The sequence below is a fragment of the Lagopus leucura genome, unplaced genomic scaffold (assembly GCF_019238085.1).
Source record: "Lagopus leucura isolate 7727_CA_CO unplaced genomic scaffold, USGS_WTPT01 Super-Scaffold_100024, whole genome shotgun sequence".
In the NCBI taxonomy this organism is placed as follows: domain Eukaryota; kingdom Metazoa; phylum Chordata; class Aves; order Galliformes; family Phasianidae; genus Lagopus; species Lagopus leucura.
In genome coordinates, this window is record NW_024962276.1 from 717365 (window position 1) to 733726 (window position 16362).

The window sequence follows — 16362 nt, forward strand, 5'->3', positions numbered from 1 at the left end:
CACAGCAGGGCAAGGATGTTTGGGGCGTTCGTGGGGAAGCCGTGGGTCCTTATGCAGCAAACTGCATCTTTTCCACTCGGGCCCTTTGCTTTCTGCTCATCAGCGCGTACGCAGAACCGTGTCTTCCCAGCACGGGCCAAATTGCACAGCTTTTCCCCAGCACTTCGCAAAGGCTCCCAGCCCTTCCCCGCGGGCAGCTCGCGGACGTCTTGGCTCCGTCGTGGCCCAATAGCAAAGGGGTTGGATCCACGTCCCCGGCGCGAGTGCCAGGGGCGGGGAAAGCGTGCCTGGTGTCTATTCTTTCGAGGTACAAAACACGCTTTCAAAAATCAGAGCCGTTTCACTGGCAAGGGATGTAAGCTGCTAGGGACGTCCAGCTGCCCCACTTACGGTTCCCAGCCCCTTTCCCCACATGTTTTGCAGACACACGCGCTGAGGATGCATCCCCAACCAGCAACACCGGGCTCTGCGCGTCCACAGCCACGCTGCTGCACAGCCTTCCGTCTTTGCGTCCCTCTGCTCCCAGCTGTCACTCCGGGGCGCTGCGTGCCTCCGACACCGCAGCACGAGGGTGCGGATGAATGCAAAACGGACACCTGTGCAAAGCCCCGCTGGCTGCTGCGCTGCTCCCCGCTCCTCAGCTGTCCGAACCTGGGCTGGGGGGCTCGGTTTGGCACCGGCAGCGCAGTTTTGCACCGCAGCGGCCGCGCTCGGTTGCTCGTGGGGTGAGACGCCGCCGTGCCGGCACCCGGGGCCGCAGTGACCGTCCGTCCCCAGACGGAACACGGGGTGGGCGCTGCGTGTCCCCGGGACGCCCCGCGTGGGGAAGGGGCCGCGCTCGGCCGCGCAACCCCCGCAGCCGACGGCTGAATTTCCCTGCGCGTTCCCCGATGCCGTCCTGCCTCCGGACACCCCACGCCTGCCACCTAACGGCCACGCGGGGCTCGGCGGGTGGCGATGGTGGTGACAGCGCGGGGTGGCTCGGCCCGGGCCCCGAGTCCCACCCAGCGGATTACCCATCTCCCCGTTCCCCCCGCAGCCCTTCGAACCGCGCTGTGCCGGGACCCCTCGAGGAAGCTGTCCCCGTCTCTGTCCCCAGCCAAGGCACAGCACAACGGCAGCGGGCAGGTATTGGGGCTCGGGAGACGAAAAACACAAGGAGAGAGCTGAGAGAATCCCAGCTCCCCACTGCGGGGTTTGCAGCCAGACCTCCCCGATGCGCCCCAATCCCCCACGTCTGCCCTCCCTCGCTTGACACCCAAGCTGCTCCTCTAGCCCCTCCTTTTGCCTGGCAGCCCCCACGGCGCTGGCCTGCTGCCCCCGAGGTGTGACACCCCCCGCTGCCACCCCCTCTTTTTGGGCTCTGTGCTCCCCCCTCCGCCCGCTCCCCTCGCCCCCCGCCCACCGCAGGCCGCCTTCTTTGGCAGCTCCCCCCGCACTTTTGGCAGCGCCGCGCCAGAATTGGAGAGAGAGCGGTGAGGGAGAGAAATTACACACACACACACACACACACACACACACACAAAAAAAAAAAAAAAAAAAAAAAAAAAAAAAAAAAAAAAGAAGAAGAAAAAAGAGAAAAAACAACGCAGCCCAATAGCCTGGAGAGGGCTGAGTGTTTGCCCTTTCGTCATGACGTAGTGTCCTGTGCCTCTCTCCCCCCTTCTCTCACTCCTTTTCCCCTCCCTCCTTCCAACCCCCACACCCCCCCTTCCCCTCACATCCTTGGAAGCAACAATTAAGCAGCTCTGGGATAAAACACACTGACTGCGAGAGCACGGGGGCATTGCTTCAAGAGATGGCAAGGCAGGCAGCTGCACCCCTCCTCCCCGGAGTCCTCCTCCTCTTCTCCATCCTCCCGGCTTCTCAGCAAGGAGGTAAGGAACGAAAAGGCTCCATCCCCTGCGCCTGAAGGGGCTCTGCCGGGACCCCGCGTCCTGCCCCGGCCGAGGGCTGCGTGTCCCCGGGGAGGGCAGCCCCTGCCCTGCTCTGGACGCCCGGGGTAGCAGGCAGAGATCAGCCGGGTTCCTCCTCCCCGTCTGCGGGGTGCGATGGTGGCACACAGCGCCTGGGAGCGGCACCGCGGAGCGCTTTTTGGGGGGTGGCTCCGAGGTGCCACATCGTGCCCAGGTGCTGGGGACATGCATGTGGGGTGGCTGCAAGTGCCAAGGGCAGGGGGCTGGCATCCATGGCCCCCCGGTGTGATCTCGGTGTGAGCTGGGGGCTGCCTGAGGGCTGTGTGTGTGCACAGCGTGTGGCCATGACAAAGCCTTTCGCTGGTGTCGTGGTCGCTGCGTGTCCCCCCCTGGTGTCATCCACCCCCCGGCTCGGCAGCGTCGGCCTCTGGGGCTGTGTGACACCCCGTAGTGCATGCACATGTGCACATGGGCAGGGGACAAAAGGCATTGGGTACCTGGGCAGAGCATCCCGCTGTGGGTGGGACAGGGCCAAGCAGCACAGCAGGTGTGTGACCAGGGTACGGGGCCACTGAGTGCGGATTTAAGGCTGCTCACAATGGGAAAAGTGGGTGAAAGCAGGGACTGCGTGGTGCAGTGGGACAGCTGCCTCCATAGGGCCTGGGGTGAGGGGGAACGGCGCCCGTCTGGCTGCATGGGGCACCAGCAGTGGTGGTGATGGGGACAGTGCTGCAGCCATCACACGCTGCCAGCTGCTAAGGGCAGGGCAGGACCCCACGGGCAGTGCCACCCCTGCCCAGTGCAAAACCCTCAGGAAAGCTCTCTGCAGCCAGCAGCTCCTTGCACAGATGCCCTGCAGCTCTCTGCTCTGTCCCAGGCTGCTTGTCCCCAGCCATGCATGTAATGTCACTCCTGTGACAGGCACCTGCACAGCTGCTGCTCTGCCTGATCCTGGAGAGCTGCAGCCCGGGGCCAAGCAGCCGTCCCAGCCGGGTTGCAGCTCAGTGCTGGCCACTCCCTGTGCCTGGCAGGGATGCTCTGTGCTGGCTCCCTTCACCCTGGTTGCTTTGCTTGCCAGCTCCCATGCAGTTGGCAGCTGGGGCAGTCTCAGGATGGCTTTGGCCCCAGAGTGATATCCCACAGTGGTGTGTGAGCAGTTGGATTTGCTGGCCGTGCTCCAGCCTCTGGCATGCTGTCCTGGGGTGTTGGCTGGTCTGGGAGCAGCTCTCTGAGGAGTCCCTGTGCTGATGGGGACACTGGGGAACATTTCCCTACAGAGAAATGGCCGTTGTTCCTGCAGCCTAGTGTGCTGCTTGGCACCGTGCTCTGCGAGCCCCTGGGGATCAAGCTGGGATAAGGGCACAGCCAAAGGCACCAGTGGGTGCTCAGGATGCATCCACCTGGAAGGGTTACAGGGCTGCCTCCCATGGCACACACTGCAGCTTCAGTTTGGACAGGGAAGGGGCATTTGAGATATGCCAGGGCTGGGGGACATGGAGATGGGGGCAGCCCTGTGCACTCAGACTGTTCCAGCGCCCCGGGGAAGCCCTTTAGAGTGCTGACCCAGTGAGGGGCTGAGCTGGTGGCATCTGGGATCCTCCAGTGGTAGCTCAGCATCGCTTCCAGGGAGTTGGTTTGTTCTGGGCACCGTGGGGGCATGCAGTGTCCCATGGATGAATCTGGGCTACTGTACAGGAAAGCTGCTGTAAAAGGTGCCAAGGGAAGCGTATGGAGGGGGGCACCCATCCTCCAGTGCTTCCCCACAAATGATGCCTTAAAGAGGGCAGAAGGACACGAGCATCCCAATCCTGTGGGCTCAGGGTTCAGAGGTTGGCCCAGAGATGCAGGTAATAGATGTGCTGGCATCCTGCCCCCCCCCAGCACCCTGACCCCATGGAGACCCTCTGAGGGTGCACAGTTCACCCCAGAACACCTTTGCAGCCTGTCTGCAGATACTTCAGAGCTGAAAGCTGGGGCTCTGGGGTCCGGATGGGAGCCTGACTGTGGTGACAGCCTCCCTCTCCTCTCATCCTCCTGAGCTGCTACCAGTGGGCTTGGGATGTGGGCACGGCTTCAAAGTTGCCTGGAAACCTCATGTTTCCAAAACCCATTCTTCCAAAAAAGCAAACAACGAGAGAGAAATGTCTGCAGCGGTCGGGCGCTGAGCCGGCTGTGGGAAGGGGCCGGGGAGGCTGCTGGGGAGCAGGGTTGGCTGCCCTGACATGGGGCGGGGGGCTGAGCAGGGCTGTGTGCTCCCATCCTGTCATGGTCCTCAGGAGGCTCTTGGATGTGAGGAGGAATGAGCTGCTGAATACAGAAAATATCTGCGTTTCTTGCTTGGAAAGGGATCTGCCAGTAAGTGCGCGGGTAGTGGAAAGTGTGTGGCTAACAGGAATTGCTGTCAAACATAAACGGTGCGGGTAACAGAAAGAGGGGTCAAAAGAAAACAGACAGTGGGACAGTGCAGCTATTGCAGCGACTAGATGGCGCAGAGCTGTGGAAGAGAAGTCCAGCTCCTATAAACAAGGTTCCACACTGGATCCTGAAGCACCTCCATGAGCAAACCCCTGCAGCCAGGGCTGTGCATTTAAGTGCCTGCTCTCCTGTCTCAGGGTTGGAAACACAACCCAGTTCCGGGGGAAAAAGGGACCTGTGAGCAATTCTCCCTCTGCCCCCAGCAGGCTCTGAGCAGGACAGGCAGCGCAGGGACTCACCAGTCCCAGTAGGGCTGTAAGTCAGTTTCTCCATCACCAATGTGCTGAGGGATGGAAGGGGCAAAGGAGGGTCCCCTGTGCTGGGATCAGAATACAGGCAGTGCCTGCTTCCCTGCCGCAAGGCTGGGGACAGGGCTGCAGGTGTGTGACAAGCATGGAGACACAGCCCCAGAGAGCCACTGCTGCTGCTGCAGTGTGGCACGGCTGTGGTGCAGCAGTGCAGCTGCGCAGGAGCGCAGGGCTGGTTGGTGTCACAGCTGGTCCTGCTCAGCAGCACATGAGGAGCAGGCTTCTGTGATGCTCTGGGCAAAATCTGTGCAGCCAGGTTGGCTGGTGCCAAGGCAGGAGGTCCACATCCACCTTCTGACCCCGGCACGGACACCAGCACCTCCCCTTTAATCCTTCAAAACACTGGGATTGCATGGAGCTGGAACAGGCACCAAAGAGCACGGCCTCTGCACAGCATCCCCCAGACCTTTATGGGACTCAAAGGGCACTGAGCTGCCTCCTCTCACCTTCTCCATGAGGCTGTGCCAGGCAGCGGTGGTGCAGAGGATCTGGGTGTCCCCACAGTGCACAGCATTCCCCCAGCAAAAGATGCCACCCTGCCCACGAAGGGCTGAGTCCTGGGGACTCCAAAGGAGTATCCCACACAGCTGCCCAGCAGGTTGGGTGGGGAAGATGAGAGTTGTGTGTATGTTTGGAAACAGGCAAGGAGCTGGGATTTGTTTTTCCAAGCTGGTGGGGGGGGGGGGGGGGGGGGCGGGGGGGGGGGGGGATGAGGGGGGGCAGGCGGGAGAATGTGCCAGGAAAAGGAGCCGCTCCGTAAGTGCTGGCTGGCTGCCGCCCTGCTGAGCTGGGCTGGTGGTCAGCGGGGACAGAGACAGCTCTGCTCTCTGGGACATCAGCTGCACCACAGCTGGATTTGTGCCCCAGGCCGGTTTGGGGATGCGTGGTGCCAAATCTGCTGTTGGGCATTGCTGGAACACATCAGCTGGAGGATGCTGCTGGGCCCGTGTCCCCCATTGTGCGTGCGCACAGGGTGTGCATCCTCCTTGTGCAGACACACGTATCCTTCACATGTGTGTGCACCCTGTGTGCCACCTGACATACGTGTGCATCCCAGCATGGCAAGGTTGGCACTCCAACCCTGGAGCCCCACAGGGTGTCAGGGTGCAAGGAACACCCTTGATTCAGAGGTTCCACATGCCATGTGCCCCAGGGCTGTGCCACCGCATGCACCAATCTCCTGGGGGTGCAGGGTCCCCCTTGGCCATCAAAGGTCCAGAAGCCCCAGATCCTCCCTGCCCAGCCCACTGTGAGCTCCTCAACCCTGCCCACCACACCACAAATCCCTTTTCAAGCCATTCATTATCAGAAAGCCCATCCAGGAGCAGAGCATCCCCTGCACCACGTTCCTGCACCCCAGCCATCCCTGCTGAGTGAGACCCCTGCCATCCTGCACTCCGCACATGTACCCCATGCAGCAAGGAGCATCCATCTGCTGAACATGCCTCGGCAAGGAGAAGTTCACCCACCCCAAAGGCTCTCAAACACCCCCAGGGAACCCCACTCCAGCCACCTTTGAGAGCAGAGGGGCTGAGGAGCTTCTCCACTTTGCAGGGATGGACAAAGAGATTAGGTGGGATTGGGTTTTGGAGTTGGCATGGTTTGGGGAGGCAGAGCTGGATCTCAGCCTGCTTGTTATCCTGCTGACACCCACAGCAGGTCCTGGGGCAGCTGCAGACCCCATCACCACTGCAGCACTGGAAGCAGGGAAATGTGCAAGGACAGGCAGGGAGCTCACTCTGTTCTAGGGAGTGTCCTCATTGCAGTCCTGCACAGATCCCTGTGGGGGTTTTAACAGAGTCTCTCCTCTTGCAGGGGTCCCTGGTGCTATCCCGGGAGGGGGAGTCCCAGGAGGAGGCTTTTTCCCAGGTAAGGAGAGCTGGGCAGTTGGGGGTACCGTGGGGATGGGGCAGGCCCTTGAGGAGGCACCCAGGACACCTGTGAGACCAGCAAGGCAGGAGCATGGGACATGGGGACACTCAGCCTTGGGTGGCTGCAGCCCTCTTGGTGTGGGCAAGGGGCTATGCCAAGCTTATGCTGGGGCCTCCTGCCCATAGCTGGCACCTCCACAGCCCCCACTGTGGGAAGGTCCTGGGTGACAGCCTGTCCTTAGTGCTACATGCAGCCTTGGGGCTCTGATCTGACTGTCACCCCAGGACCCACAGCATGAGTGGGACCTGGGTGGAAGCTTGCAGAGGTGGGTGCTGAGACTGTGCTGTTGCTCACAGGTGCTGGAGTTGGAGGTTTGGGAGCAGGTTTGGGAGCAGGTTTGGGAGCAGGTTTGGGAGCAGGTGAGTGCTGGGGACCCTTGCCTGGGACAGGGAGGAGGTGGCATGGCAGCACCCTGTGGCATCCCCAAATGCACTGCAGGGGATGCTGTGCCTGACTGCTCTCCCTCATCTCCCCCAGGGCTCGGGGCTGGAGGAAAACCTCTCAAACCAGGTATGAACCTTCCCTTTATCTCTCACTGATTGCACCAGCAGCCAGGATGCAGGAGGAGGCCGTGGGCATGGGATGCTCCCTGTCACCAGCCAGCACTTTCCGCTCACCAAGCTCTCAATAACCACAATGTCTCTGCGTGCCTTCGCCCTTGTCCCTGGCTTCAGCACTGCCACTTTCTCTCCAATTGTTCCCATATCCCAGATGTCCTCAGCAGTCCCCTAGTCGAGCAGCTTCGGCTGGGGCTCGTCTGCCCAAAAAGGAGGGGATGAGCGGTGGCAGGGCGCTGATGGAGAAGTCCACTGTCTGTACGCAGGGGATGCTCCACGGGATGGGGAGCGCAGTGCCTGGGGCGGGATGCGCTGCCTGCCCCGTCCCCTCTCCGCGCCGCGGGAGCGCCAGCCCCAGGCGGGGGCCTGCAACCTCCGTTTACTCAGATTTCAGCTTGTGGAAAGAAAAACAAGGCCCTTTATTTCGGCGTAATTAAAACCAAACGCGGCGCAGCCGCGAAGCCCCAGCCGGAGCGGTGTCCGCGCCGTGAGCCAAAGGCAGTGGAATTTGCGCCTGGAGGGAGCGAGCGCTGATTAGCCCCAGATGTTGGAAGGCAGCGCTGGCCGGAGCCGGAGGGACTCATTCCTCAGCCATAAACATTTAGGCTCCGTCCCCTCGTGGCCCGGCGGGTGGGGCGGGAAGGGACGGCGGTGGCCATTGGATGGGGACACAAGTCCCGTGCCACGGTCTGAGTCCTGTCCCTACCCCCATGTGCCCATCCCTGGGGCCTTGGTGGGCTGGGACCCCCGGACCAATGCATCCCGCTGGGATGGTGCAAATATGGTCGCCTCATCACGACCCTGGTTCCTGGGGGGAAAAAAACCCATCCCACGAACCCCGATTTGTCGCGACAGCCACATCCCTGCTCTGCGCAGGGAGCAAGTGCCGGGGTGATGGCAGGGAACCCCACGGACTGGCCCAGGTGCCAGAGCAGCACGGGGTAGGGATGGGAAAGCACGGCTGCAGCTCCGCCCCTTCCCTGTCCCCTCGCAGCGCCCCTGCAGCCACGCCGTCCTCCTCAGCCCAATTCTCTTTCCAGGGGTCGGTGGCCTCGGGGGACTCGGCCCTCTTGGCCTGCAGCCAGGTGAGCGCGAACCAGGATTATGCCCTACACAGACAGCCTCCCCAGGGACAGCGGGTGGCCTTTCCCCACGGCCGTAGGGTTTGTCCACCGTGAACCGGCAGCGGGGGCCACCCCCATGGCCGTGTCCTCCCGTGGGGTTAAGCCGGGCAGCCCCGGGCAGCGACAGGAGCAGATGTCCTGGGGGATGTGGGCTTACAGAGCACAGGACACGATCCAGGCTGGCACCGCAGAGCTGTCCCCGTGCAGATGTCACCTAACGCTGCCTCGCTGTGCCTAATGCCTGCTCGCTGCCCCTCGCCTCTGCTGCAGCCCTGGGTTACAGACAACTTGCTGCTCCTGAGCTCACCCCACTCCTCCTGCTGCACGTAGGTGCTGCAGGGCAGGGTGAGTGCTTGTGGAGGTGGGCACTAAGATTATGCTATTGCTCGCAGGTGCTGGAGTCGGAGGTTTGGGAGCAGGTTTGGGAGCCTTCCCCGGGGCAGCCTTCCCAGGTGCTGCATCTGCGGCTGCTCTTAAGGCTGCAGCAAAAGCTGGTGAGTACTGGGGGTGTTTGTGGGGGAGGACCTCTGGGCTTGGGCATCCTTAGGGCTCTGGAGCTTGCCTGCTCAGCCTGGAGTATCCATACCCTGTGCTGCTTTGGGATGTCCCTGCTGCCATCCCTTTCTTTGGCCCAAAGGTGACATCTCACCCTGTGCCCTCGTTTTCCCTGCATCCCCAGGTGCTGGCCTTGGTGGTGTGGGTGGAATTGGTGGCCTCGGTGGTGTGGGTGGAGTTGGAGTTCCAGGAGGCCTTGGTGTCCCAGGTAGGAAATGCCCCATTGCCACACTCTGAGCCCGTGGGAGCACTGCATGGGTGCTCAGGGCTCTCTGCTCCTACAGGTGCGGTGCAGCCCGGGGTTGGTGCGGCGGGGAAGCCCCCCAAAGTGCCAGGTAGGTGCATGGCCCAGATGGGGCTGGGGGCAGCGGGCAGCGCCTCTGGGCAGGTGCTCACTGCTGCCTTCCTCCTGTCCCACAGGTGCTGGCATCCCCGGAGCTTTCCCAGGTGGAGGTGTGCTTCCTGGAGCAGGTGAGCTGGGTCCCATCTGTGATCACTGAGTGGGTCCCCATTCCACGGGAACTCTCTTTCATTTGAGGGGGTTCTCATCCAGTGGCACTAACTCTGCCTGGAAAGATATCCCCATCTCACAGCAGCAGCCCAGACTTCAAGAGGACCCAACCAAGAGCAGCACCCTCACCTTCAAGAAAGTCCCCATCCCACAGCATCCTCTAAAGGGATCTTCATCCCACTGCAACACCCTAACCATTGAGCAACTCCCTGATCCAATTGCAGCACCTCTATGTCCAAGGTCTTCATCCCACAGCTGAACTCCCTTCTTTAAGGGGTTCCTTGTCTCACAGCAGCACCCCAACCTCTGAGTGGGTTCCCATGCATGGGAGTACCCCAACCAGCAAGGCGAAACCGTCAAACAGCAGCCCCACAACCTCTGAGGGCATCCCTGTCCCACAGCAGCACCGCAACCTCTGGGGGGATCCCCACCTCATGGCAATACCCAATGCAATGGGAACCTCATCCCACAGCAGCACCTTAGTCTCCAAGGGGGTCCCAATGCCCAGGCAGCACCTTGGTGACCCACTGGTGGCCTCGTAGCTGGCTGTGTCCTGACCTTTCATCCCCATCCCAGTGTGCCCAACCCCACCAGGACACTGCTGCCACCTGCCCAGCTCCCTGCCCACCTTTCCTTGCCCTCCCCATCGTTTCCAGCTCCATTTGCTAAAGCAACATTTCCATGGTGCCAAAGGTGGGGACTTGATGCCTCTGGGGATGTGGTGTGGGCACAAGTGGCATCAGTGCTAGACACTGAATGGAGCTTAGTCCGGGGGCAGGAGAGGTGGAGGGGGACAGGAATCCCTCACCACAAAGCAATCAGTGGAGGAAAACTTGTGAAAACAAGATGTTTCAACACTCTCAGAATGGGAAGTGTGTCGCTGGTCAGGAATGTCTTTCCATGTCTGAAAATGGCACGAGTTATAATGAAAGATAGTTGTAAAAGGGAAAAAAAAAAACAACAAAAAACCTGAAATAAAAATGGATCCCAACTGCTGATGGGCAGAAATGGAACCTTCTGCCTGGATTCCTGCGCAGGGTGGCAGCTGAAGGGGCAGGAGCCACCTCCACTCTGGTGCCACGGGGCTGGAGCAAGGATGTGCCATGGTTGGAGTTTGTGTCCCCTCCCACCACACCGGTGCTGGGCTCAGGGGAGGCTCAGTGCAGCCCGGGGTGCTGAGCCAGGGAAGGGGGGCGTGATTTCAAGAGAAGTGTAGATGTCACACGGAATGATGATGTTTAGTGGCATCGTGGTGATGTTTGCACTGCGTGATCCAACACAGCGGTTTTTCCAACCTGAATGATTCCAAGGCTGAGGTGCTGATTGCAGGTGCCTCAGGGCAAATCCAGGGTTTTTTTTCTCTCATCTCTGGGCATTAGCAGGCAGGAGGGGGCATGGCTCTGGGCCCCACATTGCCCAGGGTGCTCACTGTCCCCTCTGCTCCACCCCAGGTATCCGCTTCCCCGGCGTAGGCGTGCTGCCCGGCGTTCCCACCGGCACCGGGGTCAAGGCAAAAGGTCCAGGTACGTCCCTGCTCCCACATCAGGTCCAGGGCTCACCTCCACCCTACTGAAGCTGTTCCCGTGCCAGCCCTTCCACAGCTGAGCCCAAGGTGGGACCCTGTGGCTTGCCGGGAGCCCCACAACTCAAGGCTGTGTGTTTGTTTCTCCCCAGGAGCAGGAGCCTTCGCAGGAATCCCCGGTGAGTGCCCCCTCTCTCTCCCCAGTTCTTCTCTTCCTTCTTAAGTTTCTCCATCACCACAGCAGCCTCCCCACACCAGAAGGTGCCTCAGAGGCTTCCCAAGCCGTGGCCGGGGACCCAGGGTGCCGCGGGCACCCCGCTCTGCAAGGTCTGGTGGCAACCTGGGCGCAGGCTCCAGGTGAGCGTCTGCTGTTGGCTTTGCAGGACTGGGAGGCTTTGGAGGCCAGCAGCCCGGTGTCCCTCTGGGGTATCCCATCAAAGCTCCCAAGCTCCCAGGTAAGCGGCCACAGCCAGCAGGGATGCGGGTGGGGGCCAGGGGGACGAGCCGCCGTCCCCGCTGCCCCGGGCTGAGCCGCGGTGGCCCTGGGTGGCCCTGGGACATATGCTGGGCTGGGACACCCCACGCTGGTCCGCAGCTCCCTCCCAGCACCAGGCACATCCTTTCAGGGACCCTCTGCTTTCTGTGGCTCCTGGGGGCCGAGGGTTGCTCACCAGACGCTCACCCAGGCTGCGTGTCCCCCATTGGGGACCCCTCGCCAAGGCCACCACCAGCAGGATGGCAGTGGGGACAGAGGCAGGGCTCCCTCCTCACTGCCCGCAGAGATGATGCTCAGTCCCAGCCCAGGGGTGCTCAGCACCCCTCTCCCGACCTGCGCCACCCCGGTGTCATCTGTCACCCATCCCTGCACCACGTGCCAGACCCATGCCACGCAGGGACAGCAGCGGGGTGGCAGCGGTGGGGGCAGGAGGGCACTGCCTTGTCTGAGGGTGCCAGCAGCACCCCAGTGACACTCAGGCCATGGATGGGAGCCAGAGCCCAGCAGGGCCCATCATCCCGGGGATGCGGGATCAAATGTGTCCCCGGGTGTTATTCTGGGGTGCAGCCCACCCTGGGGCGCATCCCTCCCCGCAACGGCCGCCAGTCCCGGCAGCTTCCCCCGGCGGGGCCCACGGCAGAAATACTTGGCCAGCGCCCGCTTCCTCCCGCAGAGCCTCGTTCCGCTCGTTAGGGTGACCCGGCCCTGCGCAGATCGGATGCCGTCTGGCCGCCCGGCCCCAGACGGCCTTTCATGGGGTGCCTGCTGCAGGCACCTGGCCACGTCCCGGCGGCCCCGCCAGTGGCCTGAAGCCCAGACGGGGCTGACCCACTTTCTGGGGAGCTGCTGTGCCTGGCTCCGAGCAGTGAGCCCCACAGCAGAGAGTGGGGCTGCCGTATCCCCATCCCTCTCTTGCGGACCCCATCCTCATGGCTCCTGTGCGGTGCCACCTCTTGCAGGTTGTGTGGTAGGATGGTGTTTCTGTCCCCCCGTGTGTTTTCGGGTGTTGGGTGCGTCTCAGCTTGTCGCTCTGCGGTGGTGTGGGGCTCTTGGTTGAAGCAGATCAGTTCATCAGGGGCTGCTGAGATGTGTGACTTGCCTTTACATCCCTTCTGCTGTGTGCAGGGCAAGAGGGGCAAGGAGACATGAAAACAGCATTTTCAGAGGAAAGTTTCCTTTTAGGGTGCTTTGCTCCAGACGCCCCAGCCAGATCCTGGGCTGTCCTGGAGCAGGAGGGGCCCCAAGGGTCCCTGGTTTGCTGGGGGTGCAGGCTGATCTGTGGCTGAAATCAGGATCCCCATTGATGTCACAGGGATGGGGACTGCGTCGAGCTGGCGTGAGGTCAGAGAGAATGGCTTTCCATGCCAGAAGCACTGCTCTGTTAGCACTGATGACACTGGTGGCCGTCCTTGTGCCGCCACAGGATGGGTGCTGGGGCACTGAGGACCCAGAGAAATGCCCAGAATCCCAAAGGTTTGGGCCCTTGGTGCCACCTTCATGTGTCACCTGGCATCAGGCAGCTGTGGGGTGAGCAGGGTGCTGCTGCTGCTGGGTGCCTGCAGGGACCCTGCTCACAGCCACCGCCTGCAGAGCTCTCCCAGCATCGCGTGGCAGCTGGTGGAAACAGCTAACGGGGGGGGGGGTGGGGGGGGTGGGGGGAGTCTGGAGCACACATGTTGGCTGTGGGGGGATGCTGTCCCATCCTGTCTGTGGGCGATGGTACCAGCAGGGGACCAGGCCACCGTGGTGTGCAGCCCCTGGTGCCACTTTGTCACCGTTCCTTGGACTGTGGTCACCGCCACGTTGTGCACCAGGTGTCCCCATGCTGGCACATGCAATGGGACTCCGCTCTTTCTCAAGGAGCCGTCTCCCCGGCCGCGATGTTCCTTCTCGTAATCCCCCCGTTCCTTCTTGCCGACCTCCCAGTGAGGTCACGTTTCAGTTCCCAAGCCCTGATTCCAATTAAAGCCTCACATGAGAGCCTGGCGCAGCCGGTCGGGTACGGCTCTCGCCGTGGGGCTCTCGGTGGATCACTGTCGATGTGGGGTCAAGGGAGGCTCCAGCAAAGACACGCTCGTGTCAGAAACCAGCTCCACGCACCACAGCCCTCAGCGTGGGGTTCGCTTTTGGTGAGGGGGACCTCTGGGAGCCCCATCACGATGCGGGGTTGCACCCCAAAAAGGATTTGGCTGGGAAGGAGCCCCAGTGCCGAGGGCTCGCTGGCTTGATGGCAAAGAGGGGCTACACCGCGAGGCAGAGCGGGCACGGCCACCGGCAGCCAGGTGCTAACCAGCGCCTTCTCTCCTCTCCAGGTGGCTATAGATTGCCCTTCGTCAATGGTAAGCTGCCCTGTGATGAGCGCTCGTAGCTTCACGGTCGTAGCTCCTCGCGGACCCTGTGTCCCCAGCGTGTCCTCAGCTATGGGGCTGGAGCTGTTTGTCTGCCTCATCCCTGCCCCGGCACCCAGCTCCTGACCTCGTTGTGCTTTCTCTTTGTGCTTGCAGGCCTTGGACCAGGTGGGATAGGAGCAGGGGTTCTTGCTGGGAAGGCTGGGTACCCCACTGGGACAGGTATGGCTCCCACCTTGGCTGCTCTGGGGGGTGCAGGGATTGGGACCCATAGACTGTGGCATGGGGAGCTGGCATATCTTTGGAAGTCATTGGTGTTTGGACAGGATCCTTGGCACTGCCTGGCGGCCCCACAGTGGACAGAGAGGGGACAGAGCTGTGTCACCTCCCCAGGGAAAAGGGAGGGCTGTGCTGGGGATATCCTCATCTCCTCAGTATCTCATCCTGTCCTTCCCCAGGTGTTGGAGCACAGGCGGCAGCAGCAAAAGCGGCAGCTAAATATGGTGAGCCACCATCTGTGGGCACACACAGGACTCACGGCTCCACTAGGGTGTCTGTGCCCCCTTCCAGGCTTGGGGGGGGGGGGGGGGGGGCTGCTGCTGTCTCATCTCTGAGCTGATGCCCCATACTTCCTGCAGGAGCCGGTGTCCTGCCTGGGGCTGGCGGCATCCCAGGGGTGGGCGGCGTGGTGCCCGGTGTTGGTGTTGTGCCAGGAGCTGGAGGTGAGGCTGGGCTCAGCCCCGAGGCATGAGACCCACATCCCCGTGTCCCCATGCCCCCATATCCCACACTCCTGACTCTCTCCTGCTGCTCTGGCAGTGGGAGGCCCAGCAGCGGCAGCAGCTGCAGCGAAGGCAGCAGCGAAAGCAGGAGCCTATGGTGAGTCCCTGCTCCTCAGCCCTGCTGGTGAGGCTTTGCGGGGCGCTTTGCTTTTGGGATGCTCCCCCAGCCCACAGCTCTGCACGGAGACATGCACAGCTCCCAGGGACTGCAGTCCGTTAGCAGAGGGATGGGCTGAGATCTGCAGCTCTCTGCTCCGCTCCTTGGCAGAAGCACTCAGTTTCACAGCAGCAAACCCGCGCTCATTGGAGCATCCAGAGGAAATGCGTCAGCCCCGGCAGCAGCTGGGATTGATGAGCCCGTCCTTGGGGGACCTCGCGGTCCCGCCAGCTGCCACCAACTCCTGAGTGGCCACATGGGCTGTAGGGTTGGGGAGCTGGGAATCCCCTGCCCGGATTTGTGCATGCTCTGGGGACACTGCATCATGCACACTGCCGTGTGAGCATCACAGCGCTTGCAGAGCAGCACAGCAGTTGGCAAGCATCCTCCTCCTGCATCCCATGCCTGTGCCAGCAGTGCTAGGGGAGCTCATCCACCCTTGGCCCCTGGTGCAGACCCAGGGGGTGTGCATGGGGCACCTGATCTGGGAGCTCAGGGCCCGCTACAGCTTCCAGCTTTGCCTGGGGGATCTGTAGCCTCATGCCATCTCATGCCACTAGAGGACACCGTGCCTCCCAGCAGCTCTTGGGGGTGCTCTGACTGCTCTGCTTCCCTCCAGGTGCAGGGGTGCTGCCCGGGGTCGGTGGTGTCCCAGGTCTTGTGCCTGGTGTCGGCGGTGTGCCTGGTTTGGTTCCCGGAGTCGGAGGTGTCCCTGGGGTGGCAGGTGACTGTCCCCATGACTGTCCCCATGAGCACTCTCCCCGCTGCAGTCAGTGTGGGGCAGGTGGCTCAGGGTCCCTCTCTCTTGTTCCCAGGAGTTGGGACACCAGCAGGAGCAGCGGCAGCAGCCAAGGCAGCTAAGTATGGTAAGCACTGCACCGTTCAAGGAGCCCCCTGGCCACCTCGTTATCCTCGGGTGTCTGTGGTGTCCCATGCAGACAGCTCCTCCCGCACTCGTCCCTACCACAAGAGGGTCAAGGCTGTGGCTGCTCTGGGCAGTTCCCAGTCTGATCAGTGCCCAGAGCCCCCAGCCCTTCCATGTGGATACCATCCATGGGGGCCACCAACCATGTCTCTATGCCATTTGGCTACAAGGCTCCATCTCCCCATGATGAGCATCATCTGGAGCCCCCATGAACGGCCCCTGTGCTGGTGACTTCTTAGCTCTTGGGTGACCCCGGGCTAGGCATGTGTCCCAAGCAGCTGCTGGGATGAGGCAGGGGACCACCATGGTGAGAGCAGCCCTACTTCCACGTCCCACCTCTCAGCAAACCCAGCTTCTCTCTTGCTGCCTGCAGGAGCTGGCGTTCCCGGTGTTGGCGTTCCTGGTGTTGGTGTTCCTGGTGCTGGCATTGGAGGTGTTCCTGGTGTTCCTGGTGTAGCTGGTGTGCCTGGTGTTCCTGGCGTAGCTGGTGTGCCTGGTGTTCCTGGTGTAGCTGGTGTTCCCGGTGTGGTACCTGGTGTTGGAGGTGAGCAGATGGGCTGGCATGAGGGGACAACATGGTGCCAACTTTGCCAGTCCTCCTGACATCCTCTCTTCTGTTCCTGCAGTGGGTGGCCCAGCAGCTGCTGCTGCAGCAAAGGCTGCAGCAAAAGCAGCCGCATTTGGTGAGATCTTCGTCTTTCGCTCTGGGATGGATGATGGAATGGATGTGGAGGGATGGGTGGATGGTTGGATG

At 61.9% G+C, this 16362-nt stretch overlaps 1 protein-coding gene across 1 annotated transcript in view; it reads left to right on the forward strand.

Moving 5' to 3' along the window:
• Window positions 1-1687: 1687 nt before the first annotated feature.
• Window positions 1688-16362, forward strand: part of ELN (elastin) — an 18839-nt gene continuing 4164 nt past the window's right edge. Inside the window, exons 1-21 of the mRNA XM_042879937.1 lie at window positions 1688-1877; window positions 6515-6568; window positions 6928-6990; window positions 7109-7141; window positions 8229-8273; window positions 8705-8806; window positions 8992-9075; window positions 9152-9202; window positions 9288-9338; window positions 10830-10901; window positions 11053-11079; window positions 11284-11355; window positions 13709-13735; window positions 13901-13966; window positions 14203-14247; window positions 14383-14466; window positions 14564-14623; window positions 15303-15407; window positions 15499-15549; window positions 15982-16152; window positions 16235-16291. Coding sequence (XP_042735871.1) covers window positions 1799-1877; window positions 6515-6568; window positions 6928-6990; window positions 7109-7141; window positions 8229-8273; window positions 8705-8806; window positions 8992-9075; window positions 9152-9202; window positions 9288-9338; window positions 10830-10901; window positions 11053-11079; window positions 11284-11355; window positions 13709-13735; window positions 13901-13966; window positions 14203-14247; window positions 14383-14466; window positions 14564-14623; window positions 15303-15407; window positions 15499-15549; window positions 15982-16152; window positions 16235-16291 — 1399 coding nt within the window. The 5' untranslated portion in view covers window positions 1688-1798. The remainder of the gene's footprint in view (window positions 1878-6514; window positions 6569-6927; window positions 6991-7108; window positions 7142-8228; window positions 8274-8704; window positions 8807-8991; window positions 9076-9151; window positions 9203-9287; window positions 9339-10829; window positions 10902-11052; window positions 11080-11283; window positions 11356-13708; window positions 13736-13900; window positions 13967-14202; window positions 14248-14382; window positions 14467-14563; window positions 14624-15302; window positions 15408-15498; window positions 15550-15981; window positions 16153-16234; window positions 16292-16362) is intronic.